At 35.2% G+C, this 16,676-nt stretch overlaps 1 protein-coding gene across 4 annotated transcripts in view; it reads right to left on the bottom strand.

The window, feature by feature from the left end:
* Positions 1–2,469: 2,469 nt before the first annotated feature.
* LOC128985588 (charged multivesicular body protein 7) overlaps positions 2,470–16,676 on the bottom strand; it is a 77,929-nt gene continuing 63,722 nt past the window's right edge. For all 4 annotated transcript variants that reach the window (XR_008490046.1, XM_054405231.1, XM_054405222.1 and 1 more), the window contains 2 exons: positions 10,392–10,527; positions 2,470–2,670 (listed from right to left, as the gene is read on the bottom strand). Coding sequence is in view for 3 of the 4 variants with exons in the window: in XM_054405231.1 (XP_054261206.1) it covers positions 2,588–2,670; positions 10,392–10,527 (219 nt within the window). In the remaining variant the exon portion in view is untranslated. The remainder of the gene's footprint in view (positions 2,671–10,391; positions 10,528–16,676) is intronic.

Raw genomic sequence — 16,676 nt, forward strand, 5'->3', positions numbered from 1 at the left:
GTTCCACATTAAATGCAAGTGTATGATGGACAACATATTGTTGGGAAACTTACTTAGAGTAAGAAACAATAAAAATCATAGATTAAAATGTGGTTTTTTGACCCAAATGTCTAAAACTAGCTGCACCGTAACATTTTGGCCGGGAAGATAAGGTCCCTTTCGGGTCACATTGAGATTTAACGAGGACTTTAAATGGTCTAGAATATGTATATGCCGGAGACCCACTTTCACTCGTGTTTTGAACGTTACTTTTCGCTATACTACAAAAACTAATAACTATTTGCTTGAATATTACAAAACTCATGGCATTTTTCAGGTTAAAGCATCAATATTAAATACCCCCGTCGCAGCAAACCTGCATACTAAGCAAATTTCCATTCACCCGGCTTGATTTCAACTAAAATATTCCCTATAAATTTTCAGATTTATTTCCTATTTAAATAACATTAATTTTAGTGAGTAGTTAGGTTTGCTGCTAAGGGAAAGATGTTGAGGTGTGTTTTTTCAATTGAAATATTGATACTGTAGCTTAGTATGAAATAAGCCAAATTGCCAAATTTGATTGAAATATATCCATAAACAAGCAAACTAGAACAGTTTATTTATTCTCCATAAGAATAACATGGGAATTTTAAATTTACAATTTCTTTAATTTTCTCCGTAGTCAATGTACATTCAAAAAAACTTCAATATACTAAATTATTTGTTTTTTTAAGCTCTTCAAAATGGTCTAGAGAGAAATTTAGAAATTTAAAGTTTTTAGGGTCAAAAATGAGAAAAACCCATTTTTACCCCATAAAACCCCCTATAAACCCCTGATCCCATGGTCCGATTATGCTGGTTCGCAAACTCGTTCGAATAAATGTAAGTTTACACGTTTGTACCAAATTTCATCAAAATCGGATCAATTTTGCTCGAGTTATCGCGCTAACGGACACATCTATAAATATATATATATATATGAATTTGAACGGATGGTGTTTTTGGCCTCTGGGGACCTCAAAACGAAAAAATAAATCAAAAAGTAAAAGTAAAGTAAAATGAGACCTACGGTAATAGCTTATTCCCTATATGGGAAATTCGCTAAAACAGATTAATATTTCCTTTGGTTGTACAGTTTTGGTTGTTGAAAATTAAAACAGTTGACAAAACAATAACAAATCTGTGTTTGTTTACGTCGGCAAAATCCAAAAAAGACAGTAAACATAACTTTTGCATAGTAAACATTACTTTGGCATAGTAAACATTACTTTCGCATTGTAAGCATTCTTTTGCCGTAGTAAACAATGTAATGATGGATTTTCTCAGGTGATAAAAATGTAACAAAAACAGGTTATTTCACAGTTGTGTAGCAAAAAATACTTTTGTACTCTGATTTGCTTATGGCTTGGTTCGTGTTAAGAACCTGACCATAGTAAGTTATAACTTAGTGTTAAGCTTTAGGCACATTTGTGTAGGTCGCATTTGAACCCTATCTTGGCTATCAGTAAAATTAACCTCACAGTGTGAGTTGACTTGTAATAGTCATACAGACTTCGGCTTAACTTATGTAGAGGAATAAGTGTATAGGCTAGGCCTATGATTTAGACTACACATATTGGTAGTCCATCACTTTTAGCGAGTAACTTAGGCCTAGGTTGTAGGCCTAACTTATGCCTACCTAATTGTTTAGTTTCAAAACTTCAAATATGTAGGCAGGTCTAAATTTTACATTTTTTTTTATTTGGCCCATTTCAAGGATTTTTCTTCAGGCACTTTTGAGGCAATTTCCTATTTCAGCCCAGAAATGTGGTCTAAAAATGTGAAAATTGGTAAAAACTGCTGACTTTCCTCGGATTTGGATTGGAATTGGTTTAAAAATTCAGATTCGATAACAGCTGTAAATTTGAGATTCGGATTAGACCCGGATTCAACTTGGGACCAATCAAAATATTCGGATTCGATCAAATCTGCACAGCCAGTGCTCGATTTGAGGGGAATGTGGCGGAACAGAGTTCCGGTAAGATAAAAATGTTGACGTAGATAAGTATAAATCATATTAAATAGGTTATACAGTAGTTCCGGATTGATTTTTTACAAATCGAGCACTGTGTACAGCTATGATTCTTAGGATTTGAACCCAAATTTCTGGATTCGCACAGCCCTGCAAATTTTCTAAACCATTAAATTAAACTAAACTAAATTTGACTTTAGTCTGTATGTAACCCTGGTCCTTAATCATCGGGCCTAATCGATGGTCTTGGGCTTGTGTATTTTCAATCATATCTAATCTACATGACAGCTTAACTATGCTAGATGAAATTCAACAATAATTCATTAGTGTATGAAATTTATATCTGTGAGGAAAGGGCTTCCTACAATGAAAATATGTTTTCCTTAACTATCTCAAAATGGCAAAATTTTACATGATTTTATAAAACACATCCTTTCTTTTGTGAATATAAATTGAAAGGGGAAAAAGAGCTCAAATAATTTTGGTATCTGTCTACTTGCATACTGAAGTTATACAATAAGAATATACATTATTAGTAAAATATAACTATTATATTTACACGTTTATACTTCAATATTTTTAGTTAGGGTAACATTATTGTGAAAATTGTTTGATACTCTTGCTATAAACTCTTATTGAAGACGAATCAGGAGAATGGGTCGGTGGCTCTGGCAAGTCTGGAACAAATATATTTAAAAAAATTATATACTTATAACCTTTTAAGCTAACTGAAAGTGGGTCACACAAAGTAACAGTTCATATAAGTAAAATTTATCAATTGGCATTTTAAATGCACAGGACTTAAAGGCATCATAATTTAGCTTATTGAGAAGTGGAAGAATTTTTAATTTGTATTAAAAAAAACAATAAACTGATACAAGAAGTATTGCCCTGGAGTTAGTCTAGTAGGTGTATAGTGTGGATAAAAATACAAAAAACATGTTCAGAGCTTTTACTTGGACTGGGCTGCAGTAAAATTTGGCATCCCTCAAGGATTCATTTTAGGACCCACACTCTTTCTAATATCTAGGTATTAATTACGTAAGGCTATTCTTTGATCAAAACTGTGGGAGACTGGGATGTCGTAGAACGACGGGAGTGGGCTCAAATTAAATGTCTCTATCCCGTGTAAGGCGGGAAAAATAGTGGAATTCCCAAAATGTTAACCAATATTTAGATATAACATAAAATGTTCTCCATAAGAATAGCATTGGAAGACATACACAGCTGATTTCTGTTTACTTTAATATAGTTGATCACGCTTTATTTCCAAACCAGTATTCAATACACGTAGTTGGTTTACTTCTTAGCCAGTTAACTCTGCAAAGCTCTGTAAGTATAGTGTATACTATATTAAAACCAGGGATAACATTATCTATAATTGAGAATTTTTGAAAACCAATAACCAAACCGAAGATTTTCATGTAAACTGTCAATATTGGCTTCGACAACTGGGAAATGGAACCCTGAAACCATTAATGTACTCAATGTGGCTAATAAAACTGTTCATTGTGTATAGTACCCACTTATTTACTTCCCTAAAGTTGCATCAGGATCGGATGGTCGTTTAGTAACGCAAGGGACAAACAATGGATTTCATATGTATAGATAACAACAACCAAAGCAAACAGAGATACTTTTTTTAGACAAAGATAAGGTTTACAAATAAATTATTTGATTCTTAGTTTGTTTGAATATTAAAATAAGTTGCTTTACATTTTGAGCTTTTTAGGGACTTATGTCCCTACATGCCCCTAGTATCTATTAATGACCTACCAGCACATATTTCTAAAAGATTTACACAATTTCTTGATGAGATGGGGACGCCACTATGTGCGTATTTTAACCCAAATATGAGTGAAGGATGAGTGTTGGATGAGTGGCGCGATCTTGTAGTCTTGTTAGTGACTAAGGCTGACATGTTCCTTAAGACACAGCTGTTAATTAATAGCCCAAACAGCAAATGGCAACTAAGGGACCTACAGTTTAGAGTGGAATCCGAACCACATTCTTTCCTTGGTAGTTAACGAATTGGTCTAATCATCAGGATAGTACTGCGGATAGTCGAGTACTCACTCGTGCGGACGTTAATCCACACCAGGGAGCATCGCATTCACAGTGCATGCCTATAAATATCCACAATTCGTGACCTCCTAGTAGCTGGATTACAGGACGACGCCACCCGTCCCAGTAATCCGAGACCTAACCCCCTAAATGTATATAAGAAATCGGTTGCATATTTGAAGTGATTGTCTCTACCACGAGTCATCGTCTGAGTCCCAAGGTCAGCTGGTCGGGTGAAATAAGACATTGCAATATTGGTTTATATTAAGACTAGCAGTTACCAGGCGCGCGTTGCTGCGCTTAACAACTATTATTTTAAATAGTAATTTGTTCTATACGATGAATAATAAAAGTGTATACCAAAAATAAAAATAGAATATTTTACTTAATTGCCATTGGATAATAAACAATGTTTTTTGTTTTTTCATTAGGTGTATAAATATATAAGTTTTTAGGTGTACCTACCACCAAGTGAGCACATACAGCTCCGTGTGAAAAGCATGCAATTTTTAAATTTAAACCGACGGTAGTCAGGGATTCCCTTAGTGCCTTATTATGGTGATTGCGAAAGCAAGACATAAAGGAAATCGTAGTTGCTTAAATTCAGAGGGTAATTCGAATGAAATCATCAGTATTCTTGGGATTAGGAATATTTCTCCTTTAAACTTACCACTGGAAATTTTTGCTTCAATCAATTTTGGTTTCATTTTTTTAATTGTCAGTCTGGTAACGTTGCACAACATCGGTGGATTTAAGTTTCGCATTAGTATTATTGGAGTTCCTTCTTTCGCATTAGTATTATTGGAGTTCCTTCTTTTAATGACAGTTATGTTGTGGGTTGATGACAAATTGAGGGGCATTTGAACACCCGAAAAAGCACGCACGGTTATTATTCACTTAATAATTTATGTTAGATTGTGTGGGTATAGAACAAAAGATAAAAATATTAAGGCATTGCCATCCCTTTTATCTATTCTATTATATTAATACGTGAGGGCTGTTTTTTGTGAACACTACTCCTCCCTTATTCGAGGACCAATTTCAACGTTTAAGGTGTCAAAAGATTCGGCCCAATTCTTAGTTTAATTGCATTAAGGTTTTAGAAATTTAAAAGCTCCTACCCTTAAGGGCCTGAGACCCTTTCAAAGGTCGGGTTTTCACCATAAGAATTACATTGAACAAATTTAAAAACAAAAAACAGCTGTATATAAAAAGAAACTCACCAGCTTCTAGGAAGAAAATATTAATATTTGTAAAATTCAGGAGGTTATAGACCAATTCAAACAGTTAATCAGTTTTGTTGGAAGAACGGAAAATTTCTTGAGTTTAAAGAAGAAATTGAACCTGGAGGAGGTCAAGAAGAAATCTTATACGTATGAGAAGAGAAGAAGAGAGGCCTGGTCTAAGAGTAAGGAATCCAGATACACAATCACTTGGAGAGATGAATAATTTTTACCAGTTGTGCTATGCAACTTATTTTGCAAGTAAAAACTTGTAACGAGTTATTTTTCCTAGGGGGGTAATTATTTGCTATTTGGCCGCGCACCGATTGTTGAGGTAAGCAAGCGGCGGCGGCGAACCTGGCTAGCGCCCTTTGACCCGGCTTATCAGTTCGGATAAGCTTGGGTATCCCGGGACTACTGGATAGCATTCCAGGACATTCGAGTCGTGGATCCCGAAGAGTGAGCAGTTAGCGTGTGTCTAGTGAGACGTCCAGTGATTTGGGTGACATCGGTGTCGTCGTGGTTGGTGTTGTGTGAGGTGACAGTGAGTGTCGGTGATTAAGTTGGGTGTTGAGACCCACTGTTGGTGAGTGGACGACGTTCCTTACATTTTGGTTTAAGATTTGATTTAATATTAATCTTATATTTTATTGGTTGAGTTGTAACTGTGCTGGTTAAAGCCTGACGGTAGTTAGGATTCATTTATTAGTCAGGAATAATATCAAGGTATATTCCTGACGGTTCTGGGCAGGTGCTAAAGCGCAAATAATATATTTTATTGACTGTAGTAGATATTATTTTGCGTTGTACCAAGAGTTAGTTAAATTACTAACAACTCCGAAGCCCGACAAACCTAGGCTGCATGATTTAGCGTGCGTAGTTGAAAGCACGTGGCCAGTAGGCTAGTAGCTAATATTATTAGCCTATTAACAGAAGCCCAGCTAAGTAACATAAAGTTGGTAGTAGCAGTAGCAGTAGTAGGGTTGTTATTGTTTATTCATTTAATTATTTTAATTTAACCTGAACAGCTTGCTTAGTAATCCAACACGTTATCTCGGTAGCTAGGGTAGCGGAGTACCGGCTATCAGATAATATATTTATCTAGTGTTTGGAACGTATTTAATATTTATTTATCTGCTACTAAGTAGCTCAATAATTTAATAGTAGTGCAATTGCCATTTAATTTTGCTTGTTTGGCTTGGTATTTATTGAGACCAGCTACTAGTGGTGTAGTCACTCTACCTATAGTGTACTTGTATATTATTATGTGGTACGATTATTGAGTGAACTGTTTGATTCTTAGCTTGGGCAATAGAGTCGTGTATTGGGTTATAGTGGCCTAGTAGACCCCGCCTGGTGATAACTCGCGTTGTGGTTTTTATCGGCAAGTCGTCGTGTAACTCACCGTGTTTTAGGCACTCTGGGCTTAACTATTGGATAGTTAGGACGAAGCCCGAGTTGCGTAGTCAGCAACGACCCCCTAGGAGTGTGGAGAATCGGCGTAGGCCTGGTAGTGATTATTGCACGTTTGTTTTGGTGACTTGTTTTTGACTTGTTCACAGTGCCCGTGTATGAGCCAGTCCTATACCCCCGGCTTAGACCCCGGTCGTTCCTATACCCCGGTCGTTAGACCCGGCTTTTGGCCTAGTGGTTTCCCTGACCTTATCGCAGACCCTGGAACAATACCCAGCCATTGTAGGCTGAGCTATCCCCGGCAAACGTTTGCGACTGCATGCACTTGTATTATTTTTTTTCCAGTGCATTGTAGAGAGCGTCGCAAACTCATGAAGAATATACCAATCATGTTGTCATAGTGGTAAAGAAAACCTACCTAATGTCAGATCAAATGAATACATGCAAGAAATGTTTACTGGTAACAGCTATAAGCCAGGAAACATTTGTATATAACACTAAAAAATAAGGCCGGCTTCTAAAAAATGATTATTTCATCTTGTTATTAATAGAGTGAGTATTTCAATTAGTTACATAAGCTTTGAGTCTTTTAAACTTATTGAAATCAAAAATTATGACTGCAGGTCTTAAATAACGCCTGTATAATAACGGTACTTGACAATTGCTGGATTTTGAGCAACAGGCACTCTAGTTGTTTATAATACTTTGATAAAGGTTTTTAAGTTTACATATTTAACATTGGAGAATTTAAACGTGTAATTTGTAAATTACAGTGATTTGTTGGTACGTAAAAACGATTCTTGCTGCAATTCTGGAAATAAGTGGCAATAAGGAAAAGAACCAGTACCAAAAACCAATGTTTACAATTAAGAACTATAGTACATCCGACCAATTATATGCATTAATCAAGTCCCGAGGAACAACCTTATACAAACAACTTTTTGTTATTTAATAGATTACATATTCTCTAAACAATGATTGGTATAGGCATTAGACATTAGGAGGAAATGTGACAAAAATCACACACCTTTGGGTTTTTGGAAGTTTGTAAATTTTATTTCTTAAGTATGTAGGCCGTGTATTCTAGGGAAAAGTACCGGTATCAAGGATCGTCGTCGAAAAGGTTGTTATGAATAATTGGGTAGGCGTAGCGTACGTACCCAAGAGATGGGCTATGGGCCTATTAGCTGTATGGTCCAGCGATTGCATCACACGGTGAGTAGGAAATTGACTATATACATAGTCAATGGTAGGAACAGAAAGTGACACATTGGAAAAGCGAGTTTAGCATCATCCGTAAACCTCTGTTACAATCACCCACTGTAGTTGTGATTTTTTACTTTACACTTTAGAAAACCGCCATTGAAGCACCGTCAATGAGTGGAAACCTTGTTTCTAAGCTATTGGCGACGATCATTAATAAATTTAAGTTTCCCAGCCCTATACAACACTGATTCAAGGTCTTCTTTCTGGTTATCAAAAGTCAAGAACAATTTTATACACAAAGAATCTCTGGTTCCTGAACTGGATGATGCCTAGTTATTTAATTTCATTTACAGTTACACTATTACACTATATAATATCACTTGCAATTAAATAAATCCGTTATGTACGAAAAACATTATTAATCTCACTTGGTTGAGATTTGCTTTTAAAACGTGATCGAAAATGGCTGCGGTATTTTTAAACATTAGTAAACACATCAGTGACAGCTAGAAAAAATAATCTTGATCCGAACAGCTGTTCGTTATTTCATTGATGATGTGGTAAAAATTGGACAAAAATCGCACAAAACTGCATTTTTGAACGTCCGTAATTTTATTTACAAAGTAGTGAGGCCATATTTTAATGGCTAAAGACACTCTCACCAATCCAGTGAATATAATAAAATGACTTGGATCTTGATAGGTACTCTCGTTTTCCTGGAGAATATAGCATAAAATGCCATCTTGAGTGTTACAGACAGACAGATAGATAGACAGACAGAAATAGAGATAAGACTCGTTTCTGCTTCTTTAATGTATTAAACGTAAAAATAACCTAAAAATATATAATTCTGAGCAATATACAGAAAAAATTCTAATTTTATTTATATAGATAGTTAAGTTGGGACAGGGCTTTCAACTCCACAGTGGGGTGCAATATAAGGCTATTATTACTAACTAAAACAGGGGGTAGGCACGTGCCTAGGGCACAAGGCAATTTGTTTTTTTGTGGGGTGCCAAAAAATTGGAAAATAAAAAAAATTTGGCGGTTGTATTTGCATGATTGCAGTAAATTTGAGTGAGTCGGTGGCTCAGACGGTAGCGTCGCGGACTCCGGGCCCAAGGCAGCGATATCATGGGTTCGGATCCTGGCCACTGCCATAAACATTTTATCAGTACAGTTCACCTTTGTACTGTACCGGCTCACTCCTTGCTTTGCTGTAAACAATCCACGCACGGGCGGTTAGTCTATGTGGACGTCAAAAAGGGCCCCAAAAAGGGCCTTAGGACGCCCAAAATTTTGGGGACTCATCGGATCTTCATTTCTCATATTATTAGTAACTCACGGGTGAAATTTCATGAATGTACAAATTTTGTTGTTGATATGGAGTGTTTTTGTACTATTTTACCTGTACTAGGACATTATCATCATCTTGCGCTATGGCGATAAAATACTGACCACACCCCTCGCTGCCATGAAGACATCATTATATCGTCCCCCGAGGTTGTTTGTACATAGTATTCATCTGAGCATTATCATTGTCTTGCGTGATCGCGACATAATTTTGATCATCCCTCGCGGCCGTGTGTAGACATATTGTCGTCTCCTGCGGTCACGGCAATGTCACTGTTGTCATTCGCAATGGCGGTAAATTGAAAATTCCAGGTTGATATACAAAATTCACGCATAATTCCCGGTTAAAAAAAAACTCAAGTATAATTACGGACTCCCGGTTTTCCTGGTCGGTGGACACCCTGTATATATATTGCAAAGGAGCGCTACTATTAGTTGTGCATAGGGCGCTGACAGGGTCAAAACGGGCCTGAACTAAAATTAGTATAGAAGCAAATCCAGCAACCTCATTTTCATCAAATATTTACTTTGGGAAAACGTTGCAAATATACAAAGTGATTGGTGTAAAATAATATGTATTTGATCAAACAATACATACAACGTAATATTCAAAATTCAGTTATACATAACTTTCCAAATACGTTATGTACACCTAACCAAATATTTTCAATTTTGTTGTATTACTTTTGCCGGGGCACGCGCGGCGCCTTAAGGTGAACACTTAATTGACAGAGCCTTTTATTCAATTGCAAATTTTCACAACACCCATTTAGTTTAGAATAGTTTTATCATTCAATTTTGTTAGTTCTTCTTCTTCTTCTCTTCTGTTAGTATCTTCTTGATTACTATTTTTTTATATTCTGATAATTTAACTCTGACAGTAATGCACCTATTCTGCATGTACCAACACATGTAAAGAATGTTATGTGCAAATAAAATATGTCTATGTCTAATAATATCCATTTGAAAATGTAGGGCAATTTAGTATTGATGGGTGAAATATTTTAGGAGATAATGGTACCTATAGGTATTCTTGTTATCCTAATTAAGTAACATTGGGCGCTAAGAAGATACCAACTCTGCTTAACCCTGCAGGGTATCAATTGGTTTAATGAAATTTTGTGGGACATTCAGTATACCTGGCAAGCTTGGAGATGGAAGAACTTTCTTATCCTCAAGCAGAAGTTCTGCCAATTCCTTCTCTAAATCCTCGTCCAAACTGGAAGCTACAGGCCCAGACAATGCATTCTGAACTTCTTCATGTACTTCAAGAACCTAGGAGAGGAAAATTAAAGGTTAATGAATGTCATTGAAAGCTGTGCCGCACTTTAACAATACTGGGAACCCACTTCCCACTTTCACTTTTGACAAATATCTGATTTAAATCAAATGTATGTTTAACGGTTTTCTGTGCACATCCTTTGGGAAAATTTACAAAAAGTTACTCCAGAGTTAGATATGATGACATAATACTGTACTTAGCAAATATCCCTGCAGGAAGTAGTTATTATCATTGGTGGCGTGACAAGACCTGAACCAGAGACTGATTTACTTTTTAATTTTGATGTCCCCAGAGGCCAAAGCACTATTCGTTCTAATGTTTGTATACGTCTGGATATTTTTAGCGAATTTCCCTATAGGGAATAAGCAATAACCGTAGGCCTCATGGTAAGACCTAGACCCAGGAGACCGATTTACTTTTTCGTTTTGATGTCAAAAACACCATACGTTCAAATTCATATTACATATTATATAGCTGCCATACCAGTGCTTAGCAACGGGAAGAGAACAAAAAAAAGAATAATAATTATTCTTATATTATTATTATTATTATGTTCTATAGATCTGTTGTATGAAAAGTTACGGTATTAACTCATAAAATACCCCCGCCGCAGCAAACCTGCACACTAAGCGAATTTCCATTTGCCTGATTGGAGTTACACTAAAATGTCTACTTAAAAATATAACATTTATTTCCTATTTAAATAGAATTAGTTTAACAAGTCTACTTAAATGTCTACTAATGTCTACTTAAAAATATAACATTTATTTCCTATTTAAATAGAATTAGTTTAACAAGTACCGGTACTTAGGTTTACTACATCAGGGAGGGTAAAACAGTTTTTTTTTAATGTTAATAGTTAGTAAGAAATAAAAATTCCCAAATTTGATCAAAATATGTTCATACACAAGCAAACTACAACTGTTTACTTGTTCTCCATAAGAATAACATGGGAATTTTAAATTTACATTTTTTTGGAATTTTATCCGTAACCATTAGGCGCATAATAACGCTTCAATATACTAAATTATTTGTTTTTTTAAGCTCTACAAAATGGTTTGGAAAGAAATTGCTAAATTTTATGTTTTTTGGGTCGAAAATGGGAAAAACCTATTTTTACCCCATAAAACCCCGTCCCCATAGTCCGATCATGCTGGTTCGCGAACTCGTTTGAATAAATGTAGGTTTACACGTATATACCAAATTTCATCGAAATTGGATCATTTTTGCTCGAGTTATCGTGCTAGTGGACACACACATATATATATATATATAAATAGATTTATATATTATTTAGATAAATATATTATTAATATATATATTTATATATATAAATTTATCAGTAATTTAATTTGATCCAAACTAAGACAAATTATTCATTAAAGAAGAATTCCACAATATAGAAACCATAAAAAAGATCCTGAAAACATACTTACAATGCAAATTCAAAAAGAAAACCTAATATGTGAACAAATCTTATATAATAAATCAAAAGAAAGCAACACCTAAGCAGTGTCTATATAGCCTACTAGACAAAATTCCAAAATCATATGATAATTTACTTATTTATTATTTACATTTCTATTTATTTACTACTAGCTGTGTGCCCGTTCTACGCACGGGGATCTTATCATAGTCAGTCCTTCTTATATAAAGCATATAACCTTCTTTAACCCTTTCAGTGCTAGGCCAATAATTCATATTTTGTAAGACTTTTTTGTTTGCCTTTTAATTCCATTACCTGTTGTTGAATTTTAACTGTCATGTTGTCACTATTTTATTAATTAGGCTAATTTTGAATAATAACACAATAAGAAAATATATAAGAAAGATAAATCCCCCTATTTGTAGTAAACATTAAATAAAACTTAGTTTTTGTTGTAATTTTCCTGGTTTTCCTATACATTTTTATGTTCTGATAGCATTATTTGAAACCAAAATCTCATAAAATCAAACGACATATAGTTTACAATGTAATATTGAATTTAACCTTGATTTAGTTGGACGAGGTTATCGTAATATAGCCATTTTAGGGAAACTAATGTTTTGCAGCAAAGTCTCAGGAACACATTTATGATCACTGTTGTGTTTAAACTAAAATATTGCATCTAAATAGTCTGTGACTAACTGGTGCTGCTACCTAGTAACACATTGAACAACCATCTACAGCGCCATCTGTTCGCAATCGTCGGCGACAGCTTAAATACCGGGTTTTGACTCCCCAGTCTTCAAGCACAGATAGCCGAGAAGGCTAGGGCGTGTGTCACTTGGCCAGTGTCATTCGTCTGCTCGGGTTCGAATCCCGTCCTGTGTGGCAAATAATTGGTGACCTGTGTGTTTGTAGCGATATACTACAACCACTGGGGCATAGTGAGGTGTTCATAATCCTTGGTTTAGACATACACCTCAAAATCATCGGATTGGGCGAATCTTTTAGCTAAGTGGTTGATAGTGTATTCTATGAACATGCAGGTCATCAATGGCCGTTTTGCTATTTTTTGTTAAAATAACCTTCCTCTCTATATACCTTAGAGATTTTTTAAAACAACGATATATCGTTTCATAGCACTGAAAGGGTTAACCTTATATAACCTTCTTATATAAAGCACAGCAGTTGGTTTGCATACTTTCAGATATGCTGACAAAACTATTCCTTTGCAAATACAGTATCTGACAGTTTCAAGCCAAAACTAATGCTTCGCAATTAAATGTCACCCGGATCTTGTTGGTCCATATGTTATATCCAATGATTAAACTAAATAAACGGTATCAGCATTCTGACACATACTTCCTCCCATAAGTTTGTCAACAACCTTTATCATGTGTAAGCGGTGAGAGTAAATATACGGAAATGGGATTTGTACAATTTTGTTCAGAATTTAAAGGACTATAACATAATGGTTAAAAGTATTTAAGGTACTACCTCAACCTCTTAATTTAACACTTTATTCGGGTTGACATTTTCATTATCAAGGCGCTCTTGTCCTTTCCGTGAAACATTGAGAAACAAGGACATTAATGCGTTACCATCATAAATACACACAAAAATACCGAACTTAATTAGGGAATCTGCTACGCTTTAAGCATAAAAAGGTACATATAAAATTAGTACTTGAAATCTTTGTTAATGCCATAAAATTTGATCATAACAATTTATATTTGCTTGGACCGGAGATGACTCGAAATTCTGTCGAAATGCTATCTGAATCGGTTTGCTATATGAAATGAAGTACAGTAGGCCTACTATAGACGATTTAGATTGGTAATTTGTAATAAAAATTACCAAAATAGGCCACGAACTATTGATACATAAACAACGTTCAAAGTGTTTGAACGATTCATGATGGTTTGCTGAATAAATGTTTTACTAAAATGCGTTATAGTTTTCTTAGCATAACATTTTGGAATCCAGACAGAAAAAGCAAAAATTATACAGTTAAGACATCAATTAAATTGAATAGGCCTACGCCTGTAATAAATAAGGTGCAACACCAACAATAACTAATTTGTAAATTACTGTGATGTGTTGGTACGTAAAAATGATTCTTGCTGCTACTAAAGGTTAAAAGGAAAAGAACCAGTACCGTACCAAAAACCAACGTTTACAGTTAAGAACTGTAGTACAGCCGACCAATTATATGCGTTAATCAAGGTTATTGATCTCTTGGTTTTGGATTTTCTCGTAAAAAGTTATCGGCAATCAAAGTTATTTCCCATTAATTGCTTTATTTGTACACAACTCTTAATGTAAACTTATCGGTGTCAGTTTGAAAAAAAAACCTTATACAACATAACTTTCTGTTATTTAATAGATTACGTATTCTCTAAACAATGGTTGCTGGTATATATATTAATATTATAAGGAAATGTGACAAAAATCACACAACGTTGGGTTTTTGGACATTTAAAATTTTATTTCTTAAGTACCTAGGTAGGCTGTGTATTCTATGGAAAAGTACCGGTATCAAGGATCGTTGTCGAAAGGGTTGTTATAAATAATTGGGTAAGCATACGTACCACACGTACCCAAGAGAAGGGCTATGGGCCTATTGGCTGTATGGTCCAGCGATTGCATCACACGGTGAGTAGGAACTATTGACTTTATATAGTCAATGGTAGGAACAGAAAGTGACATATTGGAAAATCGAGTTCAGCATCACCCGTAAACCTCTGTTACAATCACCCACTGCAGTTGTAATTTTTTGCTTTACACTTTACACAACCGCCATTGAAGAGCTGTCAATGAGTGGAACATTGTTTCTTAGTTATTGGCGACGGTCATTAGTAAATTTAAGTTTCCCAGCCGTATACAACACTGATTCAATCTTGATTCAATGTCTTCTTTCTGGTTATCAAAACTCCAAACAATTTTATACACATATTTCTGGTTCCTGACCTGGATGATGCCTAGTTATTTAATTTACGGTTACACTATATTATTCCACTTGCGATTAATTAAATCCTTTATGTAATAAAAACGTTTTTAATCTCACTTGGATGGGATTTGCCTTCAAAACATGATCGGAAATGGTTGTGGTGTTTGCAAACAACATTTGTAAACATTTCAGTGACAGCTAGAAAAAATAATCTTGATCCGAACAGCTGTTCGTTGTTTCATAGATGATTATGTGATACAAAATGGAAGAAAACTTGACAAAAATCGCACAAAACTGCATTTTTGAACGGCCGTAATTTTAATTACAAAGTAGTGAGACCATATTTTAATGGCTAAAGACACTCTCGCCAATCCAGTGAATACATTAAAATGACTTGGGTCTTGATAGGTACTCTCGTTTTCCTGGAGAAGATTGCGTAAAATGCCACCTTGAGTGTGTCAGACAGACAGACAGAAGACAGACAGACAGACAGAAATTTAGATGAGACTTGTTTCGGCTTCTTTAATGTATAAAACGTAAAAATAACCTAAAAATGTATGATTCTGAGCAATGTACAGACAAAACTCTAATTTTATTTATATAGATTTGTTCATAACTGTGATCATGGCCTAAGAGCCGAAACATGTTAGTTTATTCAATAAATTAATAACTTAAAGGGTACTAAATGTTTTTATTTATTTCATTTACTAATGTAAATATATATATATATATATATATATACACGGCCGCGCCCGGGAAGCCAGTCACATAAAATATACACTGGAAGTCAGTCAGTTGCACCCCCCAATATATTTCAAGACTATGATATATATATAATATATGTTGGTAAATATCTTAAGCCTAGACATATCTGAACGTATATATCTCTTTTTTTCTTAAAAATACTAAAATATAATTACGTAAAAAATGCTATGCTAATGCAGTCACCACCGCATTTGCATGGGAAAGCCAGTCACGTAAAATTTGTGCTGCTAAGCCAGTCACTATATATTTTACCGCATACCACTGGAATCCAGTCACTGAAAATCCACCCGGGTATCCCGTCACTTCAGTCACTTTCACTCCTGCCCTTCTACTTTGTGATATTTATTTGTTCTACAAGCTTGAAAATCCGCACCTCAAACAAATGGATTATGCTTCAGGCATTGAGCACTCTCATAACCCATCTTTCGCACTTCATTTTAATTAGTTGTCTTCCAGATTACTTAACAATTACTATTCTACAGATTAAATACCTAAATGTCAATGTAATCTTTGGTCGTCTTAATAGTCGTCCTGGCAACTGTGGATACAAATATGTACCGTACTAATTCGCAAGCGTAAGGTGGGAAGTTATTGCTTTATAGTCGCACAATTAGGCCTATTGTTGAGTCCTTGGAGGCAAGCGGCCATCTTGGATGATTTCAAAAAGCTGCAAAATTTATCGTCCAAAAATATTTTTCAAACACCAAAGTGTTTATAATTTAAATAGCTAGTATACTGTGGGATTAGAAATGTTCTTTGTAGTTTTGAATTATTCTCCAAGGGAGTCCATAAAATAAGTTAACGGTCACGGTCATCTTGGAAAAAGGCCAACTAATACGAAAACAATATCCTGTGTTGCGCGGGCCGTAGCACACAAATAGTTTTCCCGCCTCAAACAATCAAAGGCGTGTGGAACAAGGCAAAATTCTTGTCTCTTTTGTGGCGAGAGGTAGGGGCGAGCCTAATGGGTTCCATTGATGGGCTACCCGGCTACCGACCGA

This window comes from Macrosteles quadrilineatus, unplaced genomic scaffold (assembly GCF_028750875.1).
Source record: "Macrosteles quadrilineatus isolate MER2022 unplaced genomic scaffold, UCM_ALF_1.0 Scaffold_1__1_contigs__length_201487025, whole genome shotgun sequence".
In the NCBI taxonomy this organism is placed as follows: domain Eukaryota; kingdom Metazoa; phylum Arthropoda; class Insecta; order Hemiptera; family Cicadellidae; genus Macrosteles; species Macrosteles quadrilineatus.